Raw genomic sequence first — 17,611 nt, forward strand, 5'->3', positions numbered from 1 at the left:
TCTTTGGTTTCCTCATATTCTAAGGGATAATCCAGGAATTTTGGCTTACGGCATCAAGTCCCAGCAAAACCAAATTCTCTCCCATGATCCATCCTGTGAGGGCAGCTTTATTTCCCCAAAAAACATCCCTGGAAAGGTGATTCCAGCCTGAACTTCGCCTGAAAAAATGGGAGCTGTGTCCAAATCCCCTCCCCAAATCCCGTGTGTCACCAGGATTTGCGCGTCCCTGATGCTCCGGAGCGTGGCCCTGGCTCGGGATGGGAGAGGCCGTGAGATAAGGACTCGATGTGAGGAGGGGATGGCAGGGATGGGAGCCAGGATTTCCTCCTCTGCTGGGAGTGGGAGTTCATGGGGCACGGCCCCGGGGTGGGCGTGGGGGCTGTGCCGGGGGCGCCAAAGCCGAAATCTCTGGTGGGGAAGGAGGCGAGGAGGGAGAGCTGAGCCCATCCCTTTGCTCCTGTTCTCCACACAGCCCGGATCCATGGAAAAGCTGATCCCATCCTCCACGACCCCTTGTCCTCAACAGAACCCCGGTCCCTCGGGAAGGCTGATCCCATCCCTTTGTCCCTGTCTCGGCACCGCATCCCATCCCTGTGGGTCTCCAGCAGCATTCCAGGCCCACGGAGCGGCGGATCCCACCCTCGTGACCTGTCCTGGGCACAGGTGGACCCCCCGAGCCCACCCTTGTGCCCTTGATCCCCGATCCTTGGAACGGCTGAGCCCTCCGGCCTCCCTCCCGCCCTCCCCCCGGTGTTATTTTAACCCTTTTCCCGGGAGCAAATCCCCCTAAATCCCCTCCAGCCCCTCGGCCCCGCCGGGATTATCCCGCTCCGGCCCTTTCCCTCCATCAGCATTCCCGCGGCGCCGGGAGGGTCCCGCCGGCAGCGCCGAGTCGGCAAAACCCCAGCGGAGCCTCGGGATGGGCACAAAGGGGCAAAGGGGGCTGGGCTGGGTCCCGCGGGGATTCGGTGGAATTCACAGGTGAGGAAGTGCCTGCAATGGCCAAATCTGGGGCAAAAGCCGGCAGCTTTAGGAAAGAAAATTCATATTTATGTTGGTTTTTCTGGGTTTTTTTTTTTTAAGCGCGATTTCCGGTTTTGCTTTTCTGGTGCCCTTGGGATTTACTCTTTAGGTGCCTTTTCTTTGCATTTTTCCCCAGGCTTTTTTCTTTTATTTTTTATTCTTTTTTGGTAGATTTCTGTTCTTTATTTTTCTTTTTCTTTTTTTTTTTTTTTTTAAGTTTTTTTTCTCCATTTTCTTCAATTTTTGTGTACTTTTGGTGCATTTTTTTTTCATTTTGGGGACTTTTTTTTTTCATCTTTTTGGTCGCTTTTCCCAGCATTTTTGCAATACTTTTCTTTTGTTTACAGGAACAACAAGGCGAATTGCATTTTCCACCCACTTTTTAGGATTTTAGTGGTTTTTAAAGGATTGTTTAATACAAATTTGAGGGGGAAATGGGAGTTTTGGGTGGAGGTGGCAGAGCCGGCCACGTGTGGCTGCGCACTCACTCGTGCACGTGTGTACAGCCATGCATCCCTTGCACGTTCGTGTGCACACAGACACGCCCATTGCACACTCAGCAGGTGTGCAAACCCTGCACCACGCACAGAGCCCCTTGCACACTCACACACGTGGGCAGGAGCCGCGCCCTGCACACTCACACGTACACACACACGGCACTCACACGGCACTCGCACGCTGTGCACACACAGTGACACAAAAACATTGGCACAGTCACACACGCAGAGCTGTGCACGCTCACACTCACAGAGCTGTGCACGCTCACACTCACACCCTGCACTCACACTCACACAGCTGTGCACGCTCACACTCACACCCTGCACTCACACTCACACAGCTGTGCACGCTCACACTCACACTCTGCACTGACACTCACACATACCCCCTGCACTCACACTCACACAGCTGTGCACACTCACACACACCTGCACTGACACACACCCTGCAGTCACACTCACACACCCTGCATTGATGCTCTCACACACCTGCACTCACACACACACCTGCACTGACACTCACACTCACCTGCACTCACACTCACACACACCCTGCAGTCACACTCACACACCCTGCACTGATGCTCACACACACCTGCAGTCACACTCACACCTGCAGTCACACACTCACACACACCTGCACTCACACTCACCTGCACTGACACTCTCACGGTGACACCCACCCCCCATACCCCCCATAAGTGCAGCTGCACGTGGGCCTGTGCTTGCACACACACTCACACGTGTGTGCACGGTGACACACACACTGACACACACACACGTGTGCACAGTGACACAGACACTGACACACACACACGTGTGCACAGTGACACAGACACTGACACACACACACGTGTGCACAGTGACACACACACACTCTTACACACACAGACACAGACAGACAGACACAGACACATGGACACACACACAGACACACACGGACATTCTCACACTCTCACACATAGAGACAGACAGACACACGGACACAGACACATGGACAGACACACGGACACTCTCACACGGACAGACACAGGGACACTCACACGGACAGACACAGGGACACTCTCACACAGACACACGGACACTCTCTGTCACACGGACTCACGGACACACAGACACAGGGACAGACAGACACAGGGACACTCTCTCTCACATGGACAGACACAGGGACACTCTCACACAGACACACGGACACACGGACACTCTCTGTCACACGGACACATGGACATTCTCTCACACGGACACACGGACACACAGACACGGACAAACACACGGACACTCTCTCTCTCACGGACACACGGACAGACACACGGACAGACACACGGACACACGGACACACGGACAGACACACGGACACACGGACACACGGACAGACACACGGACAGACACACGGACACACGGACACTCTCCCTCACACGGACACACGGACAGACACACGGACACACGGACACTCTCACACGGACAGACACACAGACACACGGATACTCTCTCTCACACGGACACACGGACAGACACACGGACACACGGACACTCACACGGACAGACACACAGACACACGGATACTCTCTCTCACACGGACACACGGACAGACACACGGACACACGGACAGACACACGGACACACGGACACTCACACGGACAGACACACAGACACACGGATACTCTCTCTCACACGGACACACGGACAGACACACGAACACACGGACAGACACACGGACACTCACACGGACAGACACACGGACACACGAACACACGGACAGACACACGGACACTCACACGGACAGACACACGGACAGACACACAGACACACGGACACACGGACAGACACACGGACACTCACTCACACTCACACTCACACTCACACTCACACTCTCTCTCTCTCCCCCCCTCCCCCGCCGCCCACGTGCAGCCCCGCACGCGCCGCCGCCCCCCGCGCGCCCCTTCCCACGCCGCCCCATTCGCGGCCCCCTCGGCCCCGCCCCCTCCCGGCGCGGCCCCGCCCCCCGCGCCGCCCGCCGCCCAATGGGCGCGCGCGGCCTCGCGCCGCCCCCGCCCGCCCCTTTAAGCGCCGCTCCGGCCCCGCGCCCCGCGCAGCGCCCCGGCCCCGCCGCCCTCACGGCCCCGCCGCCCGCACGGCCCCGCCGCCCGCACGGCCCCGCCATGGACACCGGCAGCAAGGTGAGCCCGCGGCCCCCGGCCCCGCGATACACAACCGCGGGCCGCCCCCGCACACACACACGCACACACACGCGCGGCGGCTGCCGCCGCCGGCCGCGATCGCCGTTTCGCTTTATTTTGCGCCCGAAGCCCGAGCGGAGCCCTCCCCGGAGAGCGGCCGATGCCGGCTCTGCCGCTCGCAGCGCGCCCGGCGGCCGCTTTTGGGCTCCCGAAAGGCGGAACCGCGATGGACCGACCCGGTGCTGTCCCTTTTGACCCCGTCTGGGTGGCCCTGGAGCCCAGCAAGGGCCGAGGCGGCTTTTGGGGGCTGCGAGGTCGGGGGAGCCCCCCCGGATCTCCGCAGTGTTTGGGGTCGGTCCGGCACATCCCGCCTGGAGCTTCTGACCCAATTCCTACCGATTTATGGCAGACTGCGAGTTATTGAATGCTCTGAGCTCTCCCGGCCGCTCGGCAGCAGCCGGGATCCCCCAGCACCCTGCCCATCCCAAATTAATTAATTGAGATTTAATCTGGGGGGTAAAAGCCCAGAACGATCCTGGTGGTTAATTCTAACAGGTCACTGACATCAACCCCTATTTGCTTCATCCCAGCCACCAAAATATTCCCGTCCCCCCAGATAACTCCCATCTGGAAATACAAATAAATACAACTGGTTTTGGATTTTTTTTTTTTTTTTTTTTTTTTTTTTTTGCAGGGGGGGGGAATGTGTTAGGAAATTGGCTGCGTGGCGGCACGAAGTGTAATTAACCCCAAAATCGTGATTTTATCCGAATTAAAGATGCGACGAGAGCGATCCCTCTTGGTATTTCCCCCCCTGGAAAACTCTCCTCTCTCCTCCTCCCCATTTTGAGCACGAAATACACATTTTTCTGGAATTTAGGGATCTATATCTATGCCCCCTGTCTCTTTTGCGGTTCCCCCGGGGGCCGCAGCGCCTGTTTTCCAGGATGAGTGGTGGGATTGGGGGTGGGAGCGGGAACGTGCCGGCCGGCAGCGCGGTGATGGGGGCAGGAATTAAACGCAAATTTGGTCTCGTACCCAAGAAATCCGACGCACTTAACTCCCGGCTTCCCGAATGGAGCCGGAGTCGCGTTCCCGCTGCTTTTCCAGCTCTGTAACCCGCCCGCCTTGGATGGATTTGGGTTAGAAATGATTAATTTTTGTGAAGGTAATTAATTGTAAGGTTGATTTGCTGAGTGCTGATGGGTGACGCTTCCATCCAGAGTGTGTTTTGCATGGAAAAAAAAAAAAGGTATTTTTCGTGGAATCAGCTGGCGGTTGGGAGGTGGGGGACAAACTCCCCTCCCCAGCCCCCTTTAGATTTAATAATTAATATTATTAACCCAGGACGTGTGTCTGTGCGTGGGGGGGCGTTGCACATTCCGTGTGTTTTTCCCAGCTCATTCCATGCAAAAACGCCTCCCGTGCTGGTCGCAGTTGCAAAACTCGCCGGGATTGTGTCGTCGTCCCTGGATGACCTTTGAGTAGGGAAGCAAAATAAACAAAAAACCAAATTCCGCCACTCCGGTGCTCCCTCTCTTCTCTCCCCCAGCCCAGATCCCACCCGGTCCCCACAGCGTGACCCCCAGACGCTCTGCCTTTAAATCCCCTCCTGTGGGTTTGGAGTGGACCTTTCCTGGTTTTCGGTGGGGGTGTGAGCTTTTCCCGGGTTGGGAGGTCGCTGCAGCCCTGTTATCCATGTGCCCTTGCTCCCGGGATTGTGCAAATGAGCGTGCAAGGGGCCGCACCGACTGCCCACAGCCCCTCTTCCATCCCCCGATGGGGCCACTCGGGAGCAGCCGCTGGGCTGCTCCTTAAACCCTCATGGGTCATTTTAGTGGTGTCTTTGTCATGTGGATTTTCCCCAGATTCCCTCCTGAGACCCACTTCGTAACTATCATTTGGATTTTTAAGGAATTACTAAATTTTCTTGCTCCACGGGACAGACAGCATCCCAAAATCCTCCACGATGGAGTGAAAAAAAACCCCGGGATGTCCTCCTGGGACCTTTGGTTTTTTTTTCATGTTATTGCTAATTTGCTTTTAGAGAAATTATTAATACACTGGATCCATGAAACAATCAGCGTCCCAAAATTGCCCAAATCCTCCTGCACTGGAGTCAAAGAAGTTGAAATTCCCTCCTGGGACACTCTTTAAAATATTATTTAGAAGGAATGATGAATTCCTTGTTTTTCATGAGGCAGCAACATCCCAAAATCCTCTGTGCTGGAGTGAAAAAAGTTGGAATTCCCTGCTGGGCTACTCTTTCAATATCTTTATATTAATATTTTAATATTATTGTTTTGCTTTTAAAGGGATTATTCATTCCCTTGATCCATGAAGTGCTTCCAGGCTGAAGCATAAAAAATAAAGGGTTAAATAGAAAGTTGTAGAGCCGAAGGCAGCGGATTTGGGGGGCCCCTGTCGCGCCCCCTGGATCCTCCTCAGAGCGTCCTGGCTTCCGTGTTGGAGCTGGGGAGGAAGCAGGAAGCAGCTAAAAAGAAAACAAATAGTATAAATTTATTTAAAACCTGTCTTTCCTATAACATAGAGGAATTTATTAGGGATAAAACCAGGAGTTTGGGGTCTAGCCAGGCTTAAATAAGTTTATTTTATGGAAATAAGAGGGAATTTGTCCCAAAATTCCTGATAAAGATGCTTTTTCCTGCAAGGAGTTAAAAAATCTCACAGCCCCACGTGGGATTTGGCAGGAGCTGCCTGGGCAAAGCTGCCCTTAAAAATCGACTTTTCCCTTTATTTAATTATTTCCCCCCCCCATTAAACTTGCCTTTAATGGCGAAGTTGAAGTTCAAGCCGAAAGGCTCCCGGATCGGAGCCGGGGCAGCGTGTTTGGACTGGGAAGGGAGCGAGGAGCTGACTCACCCTGACCCTGCTAATGCCGAGGAGCCTCCAAAAAGCAAACTCCCTGCCAGTTTTACCATTTCATATCTTCAAACTGCTGGAATTTAATGAAAATACATTTCTGCTGGAATTTAATTTTTTTTTTTTTTTTTTTTTTTTTTTGTAGCTATGAAATGTTCCCTTCTTCCAAATGTTAAAATAGAAAAATGAGTTTTCTTTTTTTTTTTTAATTTTTTTTTTTTTTTTTTTGGTAGTGGCTGGTGTGGGTGCATCAAGCTGTTGTTACCTCTCACCTTCCTGGAGCAAAGTTCATCTGGCTGCCGCATCCCCATCCCTGGAGGCATGACTCACCTGTGCCTGCCCTACCTAGGGGAGCGCCTGGCAGTTCCTGGGGTGCCCTTTAGCCAGGAAAAGGCAAAATCGGGACACAAACATATCAGGGTGATCCCCCAAAACCAAAGGAAATTCACTCCATCCCCCAAACCTCCCAGTTCCCTCCAAACTCACTTAAATCCCCCAAATCCCTCATTTTAAAATAAGGTTTCCCCAAGTAACAGGTGCTTTTAGCATTCCCATCCCAGGTTTTTGGGGGATGGATAAGGTCCCAGTTAGAATTGTGGGATTTTTGGGGCTTTTTCTGTGTTTTCTTTTTTTGGGACACCACCAACTTCCCAGCCCGTTTGTGCCCTCCCAAACACAGAGGAGGTGTTTTCTCCTCGGGGTGGATTTACTCTGAAGCACCAACCAAATCCAAGTGCCAAAACCTCCCTGATTAGTTGTGCTGGGGCCAAGCCTAATTAATGAGCTTCATTAACGGGCCTGGCTTCATTCCCTCTGCTTTTCCCCTGGGAACTTTCACGCGGAGGGAGGCGGTGGCCGGAGTGGCAAGGTCAGGGAGCAGCGTTAAATCCATTATTTATTAAAAGAAAGAGGAGAATGGTTCTTAAACATAAAACATATCCTTCTTGTGGGGGGAGTTGGAGTCACCTCCCCTCATTTAGATGGGATCTGAGGCATTGATGCCTTGGGCATATTAATCCAAGACACCCTGGGAGCATCCTTGGGGTGACATGTTGGTACTTAGGGAGAAACCCCTCCCACCCCCCTCAAATTAAGGAGTTTATAAATTTCACGTGGCTCATCCCAAAGCTGATTAAGCGGGAATGTCGGATCCTGGTTCTAGTGCCGGGAAAATCTCCTGCCTGGGATAATTGGGCCGCTAACGAAGGTGGCCCAAGCGCTGGCCTGCCCTGACCCTGCTCCCAAACAAGGCTCTGATTGTTGCTCTGGCTCAGGCAGGAGGAAGAGGAGGCCTGGGAAGGCTTTGCCAGCTAACCAGGGTTTTGCTCAGCGACTCTTAATGAGGCTCTGATGGCTTCCCAGAGCATCCTCGGCCGGCAGCGCGGGGCTCCTCCGTGCCTGGGAGTGGCCGGTGCTGGCCCGGAGCCTGATGGTCACGTAGAGCCTCCGAGGGGACCCTTGGAGCCCTGATAAAACCTCTGGCCCCCTCCAGGGCTGAAATTCCTGGAATCCCCCAAACCATGGGGTTTTTTTAACCCCCAAAATGACATTTTTGTCATTATTTTTCCCCCTTGGCACCAAAACCAGTGGGTTTTCTCTTTTATTCTGAATATTTGTACTCGCCGCCTTCCCAGTGTCCCGTGCAGCACCCTGGTGTCGCTGTGGTGGGAGAGACGGGGCCGTGGGGATCACAGATTGAACCCCTTTTCCCTGTTTTCTGGCAGATGACGGCTCGCCTGATGCTGGCTGTGGGAGGAGCGGTGCTGGGCTCCCTCCAGTTCGGATACAACACCGGCGTCATCAACGCCCCGCAGAAGGTGAGTGCTCCCAGAACCCTCCGCAGGGAAATTCCAGCCCCTCTGTCGCAAAATTCCACCCCCCTCACCCCGTGTCCGAAAACAAACCAGCCTCTGCTGCCAGCCTGGCTAAAATAGTACATCCCACTAGGCAGCTTAGGGCCGTAATGGGATTTGAGAGGGAGTTATTTAGCTCCAGCCTTCCCAGGAGAATTTGTTTCCTCCTTGCTTGGCGCTTTTGTTGGGAAAAATCCCAGCAGTGCCTGCAGGATGCTCTCTGGGTGTGGCCGGTGGAACTTTTCACCTCGGCTCTTAGTGAAGGTCTGGGAGTTAATTAAAGTTTGAGTCATCCCGAGTGGCTGCTCTGACCAAGAGCTCTGGGTTTTGCATCCCTGGCACGATGTCTTGGGAGGAGAGAGAGTCGGCTGGGAAGTGCTCTAAGTGGGATGGAGTGCAGGAGGTGTTGGGTCCTCCCCTCATGTACTGCCAGGACCCTCCTGCTGCTGGTAGATACCGGTGGTCCATGGAAAACATGACTTTTCCCAGATTTGGTGGCTGTTTGAGGTGTTAAGCACTTGGAAAATAAGCTCAGAATTCCAGTGTGGTGCTTGCAGTGTTCCCTGGGCACAGCTCTTGTGCTGGGATAAGGTGTGGAGCTTGAGCTCTGTGGGAGCAAAGCTGTCCTCAAGTGTCATCACCCCAAAGAATTCAACCCACTGGGGCAGGATCCCACTGCCAGAGTTTAATCCCGTCCCAGTGAGTGCTACTGGAATGTCACCACGAGCATTGAGAAAACTCCTCGTGGGATAGAAGACCCTGTGGAAAAACTCCCCAGGCCCCCTCAGTACGGGAAGAGGAAAAAAGCCAGGGATTTGTTCAAGGTGTTGCATTACATAGTATTGAATCCTACGTTCAGTTCCTGGGGCTCAAGGCTGCAGCTCCCCCCCAGAGCCTGCAGGATGCTGCTGAAGGCCTCCTGAAATATCCCGATGCCTCCTTGCCTTCACATGCACTGGTCCCACATGGGGGACGGCCCTGAGCACACTGCCTGGGAGATGGAGCAGCGTTGGAGCTGCTGGAGCTGGGAATCCCTGGGATTGCACTGAGGAACTGCTCCCTGGCATCTGCCCTCGCTTTCCCGAGCTCTGGCACCGTGGCAAGAGGGAATGCTGTGATCACTACCTTGGTCAGAGCCACATCCCAGGAGGAGCTTTGGTTCCCTGGACTGAAGGATTTCTCTCCATCCTCTCCCAGCTGGCTGCTCTGGGTGACATGGATGGTCAGGGATTAGCCGTGCGCTTCCCGTGGGACTCGGCTCCGGTGCCTGCAGCCCCCAGCAAATCCAGACACTCATGATGGGTGTTGCCACAGTTTTCCTCATGATTTTGGGGATGAATCCCTTGGGCTCAGGCCAGGAGGAGTCACATGGTGCAGTACAAGTTACCAGTGTTGAGGGGAAGGATTTGGGATGCTCCGTGTGGGAGCATGAAGGGAGGTAGGATGATGAGGGTTTTCCTGGGCAGCAGGATGTGCTGGACACAGGGGGTCATCCCAGCTTTAAGGATGGGAACGCATAAAGTGTGGTGTTGGGATAGGGACATGTGACTGTGCAAGATGGAATGCGCTGGACTTGGAGTGGGGGTGCATTGGGATAAACTGGGGCAGGTTGGGATGCAGGATGGGCATGCATGGAGGTGCAGGACTGGGACAGGAATGCCTCAGGATGCATTGAGGCACAGGATGGGGATGCAGTGGGGTAAACTGGAGTGAAGGGTCGGGATGAGAAGGCCCAGAGATGCAGAGTTGGGATGGGGATGCATTGGGCAGAGGTTTGGGATGCACTGGTATTGAGATTCATGGAGCTGCAGGGTGGGGATGCATCACAACACTCAGCTGAAAAGGGGGAGAAAAGCCCCAGTTTTGAGGAAAACAATTTTTTTTTCTTTGCCTTTCTCCCTTTAAGCCCATTTTTTCACCTCTTCCTCTACCAAAAAACCATTGGGTTCTCCAAAGCATCTTTCCTTTTTTCAGGAGGAAGGGGCAGGAGGGGCTGTAATTTTCAGGTAACCCCTGGGCCTACTGAGAGCCTGAGCCAGCCCAGACTTCTCCAATAATCCAAACATTATTTTGGAATTATTTTGGGAATACTGGTAAAAGGGGGAAAAGCATCCAAACCCCTGGGTGAAAGAGAAGGGAACAAAATCACTTAAATATGAAAATTCTAATGGTTTACATGCTTTGGAAGAGGAACGACTTGGCAAAATAATGATATTATTGGGACCTGTACCCAGCCCAGTGTATATTTCTTGTGCTGTCTCTGCCAGGGCTCCTGTTTGGGCTTGGATTGATGGGAAAAGTGGAAAGTGAAGCACAGTGGTGTAAATAGTGAACTGGGAGTGAAGCCATTCAGAGCAGCAAAATCTTGGAGTCACCTGAGGCCCAGCAAAGCAGGGAATCTCTGGAATTTCTGCTCCTTCCAGCTGGGCTTGGTGGGGTGTTATGGAGCCCTTTGCTGTGGTGGTCTGGGGATGGGTGGCCCTTAAATCCTGGTATTACGAAGGATTTGGGTTGGAAGGAACCTTAAGGGGGTCATTTAGGCCACTTTCCCAGCCATGGGCAGGAACAGGAACTTGGTGAAGCTACCAGTGATGGGCTAGCTTTAAAAATACCTCAAAAGTATACAAAAAGTATATATTTTGTATATAAAAAGATGCAAAATTTGTATAAAACCACCTAAAATTCACAAACTAGGCTGTTCTTGGTGTTTCAAACCGAGGCCTGTGCTGGGTGTTGGCATCATGGTCCTGCAGAACCACGGCAGAGATCTCGTGTTACGGAATTCATGGGGGAAAAACGTGGAAATGCAACTCCACGAGTACCCAAGGGGATGGGAGCTGCCCTGTGTTCCTCCCCTTCCTCTGCAGGGCCAGTGCATCTCTGGCTCCTGCCCTGCCCTGGGGAGCAGCGTGACCTCCCCATGCCTGCCCAGCGAGTTTGGCGCCTCTCCCGCCGTCTCTCTCTGGGCAGGGCGAGCCCAGAACCCGTCCGGCTGCATTTCCCCCACGTATCCCAGCAGGTTCCCTCCCTTGGGCTGGAGCCGAGCCCTGGCCAGCAGCTCCGGCTCCGGTGACGCATGGTCTTGTGAGCCGCGGTGGCCGCGGAGACTCGTCCCTCCGGTGGCACGGCTGGAGCGGGGGCGGGCTTGACGCGGGGTTGGGTTTCTCTCCTCGTTCTCCAGGTGATTGAGGACTTCTACAACCGCACGTGGCTGTACCGATACGAGGAGCCCATCAGCCCCGCCACCCTCACCACGCTCTGGTCCCTCTCCGTTGCCATCTTCTCTGTCGGGGGCATGATCGGCTCCTTCTCTGTGGGGCTCTTTGTCAATCGCTTTGGAAGGTGAGCTCCGAGCCTGGTGGGGAGATTGTGCTGCCTCACCCTGCCCTGGCGTTCCAGGACTGGTAAGGGCTGACCTTGGTGTTCTCCTGGTGCTCCTCACCTCTCTCCTCCATCCCTCTCCAGACGCAATTCCATGCTGATGTCCAACATCCTTGCCTTCGTGTCAGCTGTCCTCATGGGCTTCTCCAAGATGGCTTTCTCCTTTGAGATGCTCATCCTTGGCCGCTTCATCATTGGCCTCTACTCTGGCCTCACCACGGGTTTTGTGCCCATGTATGTGGGTGAGGTGTCCCCTACTGCCCTGCGGGGAGCCTTGGGGACCTTCCACCAGCTTGGCATCGTCCTGGGCATCCTCATTGCACAGGTGAGCACTGGAGAATTTTTGGAAGGGTTCCCCCTTTCTTTGATCCTGACACTCCTTGGGATGCAAGGTGCTGTGGATCTGAAAACCTGTCACGTGGAGCTGGGGTGGGAGGGGTGAAGCTGGAGCTCAGTGGGAGTAGCGATGCTGTGGAATCTGAAGGTTTGGGATGGGTAGCATTGTGATATTAACATCTCTTGGCCGCCTGGAAGTAGCACAGCAGTCCCTCCAATGGCTGTTCCAGCTTGGAGCACACCATGAGTTGCAGAGTTGTGTCTAACCAGGACTTTTCCAGCTGGGAATGGTGGCTCAATCCCTCTACTCCTCCTCAGGTGTTTGGTTTGGACTTGATCATGGGAAACGACTCTCTCTGGCCGCTGCTGCTGGGCTTCATCTTCGTTCCTGCCCTGCTGCAGTGCATCATCCTGCCCTTCGCCCCTGAGAGCCCCCGGTTCCTGCTCATCAACCGCAACGAGGAGAACAAAGCCAAGAGTGGTGAGTGACCCCTCTGCAGGGCCCATCCTGGCACTCTGGAGGGTCCTCGACATCTCCTGACCCCACCTCTCCCTCTCAGTCCTCAAGAAGCTGCGAGGCACGACGGACGTGAGCAGTGACCTGCAGGAGATGAAGGAGGAGAGCCGGCAGATGATGAGGGAGAAGAAGGTCACCATCATGGAGCTGTTCCGCTCGCCCATGTACCGCCAGCCCATCCTCATCGCCATCGTCCTGCAGCTCTCCCAGCAGCTCTCAGGGATCAACGCGGTCAGTCTGGGTGGGGTCTGAATGCCAGGGGTCAGCTCGGTTCACCTACAGCTCCAGGGCTTGACTTGGGGCACCTCCCTGCCCTTTGCAGGTCTTCTACTACTCCACCAGCATCTTTGAGAAGTCGGGGGTAGAGCAGCCTGTCTATGCCACCATTGGCTCTGGCGTGGTGAACACAGCTTTCACGGTGGTCTCGGTGAGTTTTGGCTCCCCCAGAGTGGGGGGTGGGAAGGGAAAGTGGGAGAAGGTGCCTTTCCTGCAGGCTGGGGAGGTGCTGATGGATCATGTCCATCCCACAGCTCTTCGTGGTGGAGAGAGCCGGACGCAGGACCCTGCACCTCATTGGGCTGGCAGGGATGGCCGGATGTGCCATTCTCATGACCATCGCCCTCACGCTGCTGGTGAGTGCTGGGGAGGCTGGGAGGAGGAGGAGGAGGGATGGTTGGGGAGGAGGAAGGACTTATTCCTCCTTGAAGCGATGGCTGAGCACTCAGTCCCCATTGTGACATCTCTCCTGAGCTCCTAGAATTCCAGTTTCCAGCTCATGGCTCCTGTGCCAGCACCAGCTGAGGTGTCCAGGTGCCATGTCCCCTTCATGGCACCAACCTTCTCCCTCTCCCTTGGCCTAGGACCAAATGCCCTGGATGTCCTACCTCAGCATTGTGGCCATCTTTGGGTTTGTGGCCTTCTTTGAGATTGGCCCAGGCCCCATCCCGTGGTTCATCGTGGCGGAGCTGTTCAGCCAAGGCCCCCGTCCCGCTGCTTTCGCCGTGGCTGGGCTCTCCAACTGGACCTCCAACTTCATTGTGGGAATGGGCTTCCAGTACATTGCGGTAATAACGGCTGGGGTACTGGGGGCGTGGGGGATGTGGCTGGGGACATGGGGATCTGGGAGTCCCAGAGGATCCCAGCAATCCAGGGGAATCTCAGTCCCAGCCTGTCAGACTGTGTTGGTTCAGGGTGGATCCAGATCCCAGTTCTGGATCGGGGATGGAAACAGTGTCCAGCTACATCCTGATGCTGGATCCCCGTGTGGGATCCCATTGCTGGATCCTCCTGCCAAATCCCGGATCTGGCTGCTGGTTCCTGGTGCTGGATCTCAGGTGTGGAGCCCTGGTGTCAAATCTTGGTGCCAAATCCTGCTGCTGGATCCAGTGTTGAATTCCAGGGCCACATTGTTGAGCCCTAAAACCTAGGCTGAGGTGGTTTGGTTGGGTTAAGATCCCTTGGGAAGAAGGACTTGGGGCTGGAGGAGGATCTCAACTCAGTGTTTCTTATGCAACTCGAGATGTTCCTTGAAAAGGAGGACCTGGGTTTTGCATGGTCATGGCAAGGTGTGGGCAGGGTGGTACCAGCTGGTCCTTCAACTATGGCCAATCACTCTATGTCCAGAGATGGGAACAGAGCTGGGGAAGGGTCTGGAGCACCAGGACCTGCTGGGGAGGCTCAGCCTGGAGCAAAGGAGGCTCTGGGGGGACCTTCTGGCTCTGCACAGCTCCTGACAGGAGGAGGCAGCCGGGGGGGGTTGGGCTCTGCTCCCAGGGAACAGGGACAGGAAGAGAGGACCCAGCCCCAAGCTGTGCCAGGGGAGGTTAAGATTGAATAGTGAGAAAATTTCTTCATGGAAAGGGTGGTCAGGGAGGTGAAATCACCATCCCTGGAAGTGCTCAAAAACATGTGGATGTGGCACCTGGGGGCATGGGTTAGGGGTGGACCTGGCAGTGCCGTGTTGGTGGTTGGGCTCAGTCTTGGAGGGCTCCTCAACAACTCCATGATCCTGTGACCTCCATCCATGTGCTCACCTCCCCTTTTCCCTTCAATCCCAGCAACTCTGTGGCTCCTACGTCTTCATCATCTTCACGGTGCTGCTCGTGCTCTTCTTCATCTTCACCTACTTCAAGGTGCCGGAGACCAAAGGCCGGACCTTTGACGAGATTGCCTCGGGCTTCCGGCAGAGCGGGGGTGGCCAGAGCGACAAGACCCCGGACGAGTTCCACAGCCTGGGCGCTGACTCGCAGGTGTAACCTGGACCCCCGGCGCCACCGCCCCCCGGACCCGGGGGGACTTTTTAAAACACTTTGTACAGACCCCAGGCAGGAGGGAGTGGTGGGGGGGGTCTGGCTCCATCACCCCTTCTCCAGCCTCCCCCAGTGGTTTACTGGGGACAGACTGACCTATTTTATTATTATTATTATTATTTTTTTTTTTTTTCTGCTAGGAACGAGTTTTATTTTATTTAATTTTTTAGTTGGTTTCGCGTCCAAGATTTCAAAGCCAATAGGTGTTTTAAAACCCAGCCACGCAGCCCCCACCAGCAGGAGGGCCATTCCCTGTTTTTTATTGACGACGCGATAGTTATTTAACGGAAAATCACGTAGAGGAAGTTTTTAAAAAGCTGGAAACTTATTATTTTTTAACATTCTAATCGTAGAGGAAAAAAAAAAAAAATCACATAAATTGACTAAATCTAATATTTTTTTAAAAAAAAACCTGCCAAGAAAATGAGTCATTTTTTTAAAGTCTCCTTGATTTCAAGCCCTGCGGTGGGTTCGTGGACGGGGACCTCCCGCCCGGGGCAGCGCGGAGGACGGAGCCGTCCGGATGGATCGGTTGGAAAGGTCAATCCGTTGTCGCAGGCTCCTCTCCTTTCGCCTGAATTCCAGCTGGGAGGGGAAAACGGGAGAGGGGGGGATGTGTTCTTGTTGAATTTTGGGATTAATCTCGGCAATATTTGCCCGACAGTGAAGCGCCAGCGGCAGCCGCACACGACAACATCCCCCTCCATCACCACCCCCATGCCAGGACTCACCAAAATCCAGCACCGCATGGATACAGCTGTTTCCTGCTCTGTGTATAGACTGGAAGATATTTATATTATATATATTTTTGTTCAATGGTTGTTAATAGTAGACATTTAAGTTATAGCGTTTCTGATTTGACAAGCCAAGTACTGTAAATATTCTTGGAGTATATTCACACTGTATAATGCATACAAAAGGTACAGAAAAAGGTTATAGTTTCTATAGCAACTAAGAAAAAAAGCTTGTACATGGTTAGGATGACTTTTGTATAGTTCTGCACTGTAGTTGTATCTATTGCACTGAATTTCAGGCTGTAGTATATTAAAAAAAATACACATGAAAAAATACTGTCCTTTTCAAACAAAACTGAAAACACACACAAAAAAAAAGCATTTCCCTGAGTGCAGCTGGTGTGGGAGCTCCTGGCACATTCCCAAAGCCACAGGGAGGGTTGTTTTTTTGTGTTGTTTTTTTGTTTGTTGTTTTTTTTTAAATAGTATCTTTTTTAAAATGTATTTGTTTGGTTTGGAAGTGATGACACTTGACCACACATGAAAGAAAATAAAGGGGGTGGGGGGTGGGATAAAATAAATCTCTTTAAAAATGCCCATTCTCAGTTGGTTGTGGCACAGCCTCACCAAGCTGTGGGGGGGGGGGGGGGTGTGTGGTTTTTAAGCAAATCCCTGCAGTGAAGTGCCAAGGGGAAGGTGTGTGGTGTGAACAATAAAGGAGAATGTGAGCAGCCACCCAGCCCCAGTGTCCTGTGCCTTTATTTCTCCGAGCCAAACTTTCCCTGCCCTGCCAGGGGGTGGGGGGGGGGGTGTCTGGGAGTGCGTGTCCCTGCAAGGCTTTTCCACCACAGGAACGACTCACCTGGTTGCAAAATACCTGCTCTGGGTGTACAACCAGATTTTAATTGCCTGGAGCAGCCTGGGCTGGGATCACGGGGGGGACCTGGCTGGAGCTGTTGTGCCCTGTGGATCCCAAACCTGCTCCTCTTACCCAGGACAGAGCCTTGGTCATGCTGTGAGCAAGGGGAGGGAGGGAGGAGGTTGCTGCTGCTCCATGGATTTGGTTTTTTTCCCCTCAAGCTGGGAAGGGGTGAGAGCTGCAAGCCCGAACACTTTCAGGCAAAGAAATGCTGATCTTGGTCACTTCAGGCTTTTTTCTATTTATTGAAGCAGCTTTTTGCCCTGCAGGGTATGGCTGTTGTAGGAATCACTCTTGTAGTGTCTTTAAGAGCTCCCCCAGAATGTTCTTGCTATGCCCAGGGCTCCTCTCCTCACTCTGCTGTTTTGTTCCTGGCTCCAGGAGATGCTCAGCCCTGCACAACCTTCATTTCCAGGCTGGGTTTGTTGTCGAACGTTCGGAGCAGCCGCACGGCCCTGCAGGCTCAGCCTGGGAGCACTGGAAGGATTACAGCCATGACCAAGCTCCAAATCCCTGGTGACCCAAATCCTTGTGCCCTGGGGCACTGTGCCAGCAGGCACAGCTCCCCAGCATCCCCCACCCCATGGCGGTGATCATTCCAGCCCCTTCCAGCGCCCCCCACCCCTTGGAGATGATCGTTCCGGCCCCTTCCAGCATCTCCCACCCCATGGAGGTGGTTATTCCACACCTGATGAGGTGGAGAGACCACCAGCATCTCCCACAAGAGTGTTGGGAGGTCTCTAGCCCTTCCCCAGGCCTGTGCCGTGCACCCCGAGCAGCCTTATCCCACCCTCTGGAATGGAACGTGGCTGAACCTGCGGTTTTCCCTTCCCCAGCAGCAGCAATCCCTGCTAATTGCTCAGGCCCCAGCTTGACGAAGCGTTTACAAAGCGCACTTGACTCCAGCCCAACTCGGCAAGGCAATTAAACACCCTCATAAATCCTCCTGCAGTAAATGAGCCTTAATCGGAGCTCAGGGCTC

At 53.8% G+C, this 17,611-nt stretch overlaps 1 protein-coding gene across 2 annotated transcripts; it reads left to right on the forward strand.

Moving 5' to 3' along the window:
* The first annotated feature begins 3,626 nt into the window (after positions 1 to 3,626).
* SLC2A1 (solute carrier family 2 member 1) lies at positions 3,627 to 16,449 on the forward strand. Of its 2 annotated transcripts, XM_053997791.1 has the most exons (11): positions 3,627 to 3,697; positions 8,305 to 8,397; positions 11,615 to 11,775; positions 11,899 to 12,139; positions 12,469 to 12,631; positions 12,711 to 12,898; positions 12,990 to 13,094; positions 13,198 to 13,299; positions 13,528 to 13,731; positions 14,725 to 14,916; positions 15,641 to 16,449. In XM_053997791.1, exons 1-11 carry the CDS (start codon positions 3,680 to 3,682, stop codon positions 15,641 to 15,643), a joined length of 1,470 nt encoding a protein of 489 aa, XP_053853766.1. In that variant the 5' UTR covers positions 3,627 to 3,679; the 3' UTR covers positions 15,644 to 16,449. The 2 variants fall into 2 exon arrangements, with proteins under 2 accessions (XP_053853766.1, XP_053853765.1); XM_053997790.1 differs by having other exon boundaries at positions 14,725 to 16,449.
* Positions 16,450 to 17,611: the final 1,162 nt, after the last annotated feature.

This window comes from Vidua macroura, chromosome 23, assembly GCF_024509145.1.
Source record: "Vidua macroura isolate BioBank_ID:100142 chromosome 23, ASM2450914v1, whole genome shotgun sequence".
Classification (NCBI taxonomy): Eukaryota; Metazoa; Chordata; class Aves; order Passeriformes; family Viduidae; genus Vidua; species Vidua macroura.

Bases quoted from the DNA above. Each gene is read 5' to 3' on its own strand.
- SLC2A1 (XM_053997790.1), top strand. The intron at 8,398-11,614 runs GTGAGTGCTCCC...CTCGTTCTCCAG, and splicing joins TCATCAACGCCCCGCAGAAG to GTGATTGAGGACTTCTACAA. The intron at 13,095-13,197 runs GTGAGTTTTGGC...TCCATCCCACAG, and splicing joins CAGCTTTCACGGTGGTCTCG to CTCTTCGTGGTGGAGAGAGC.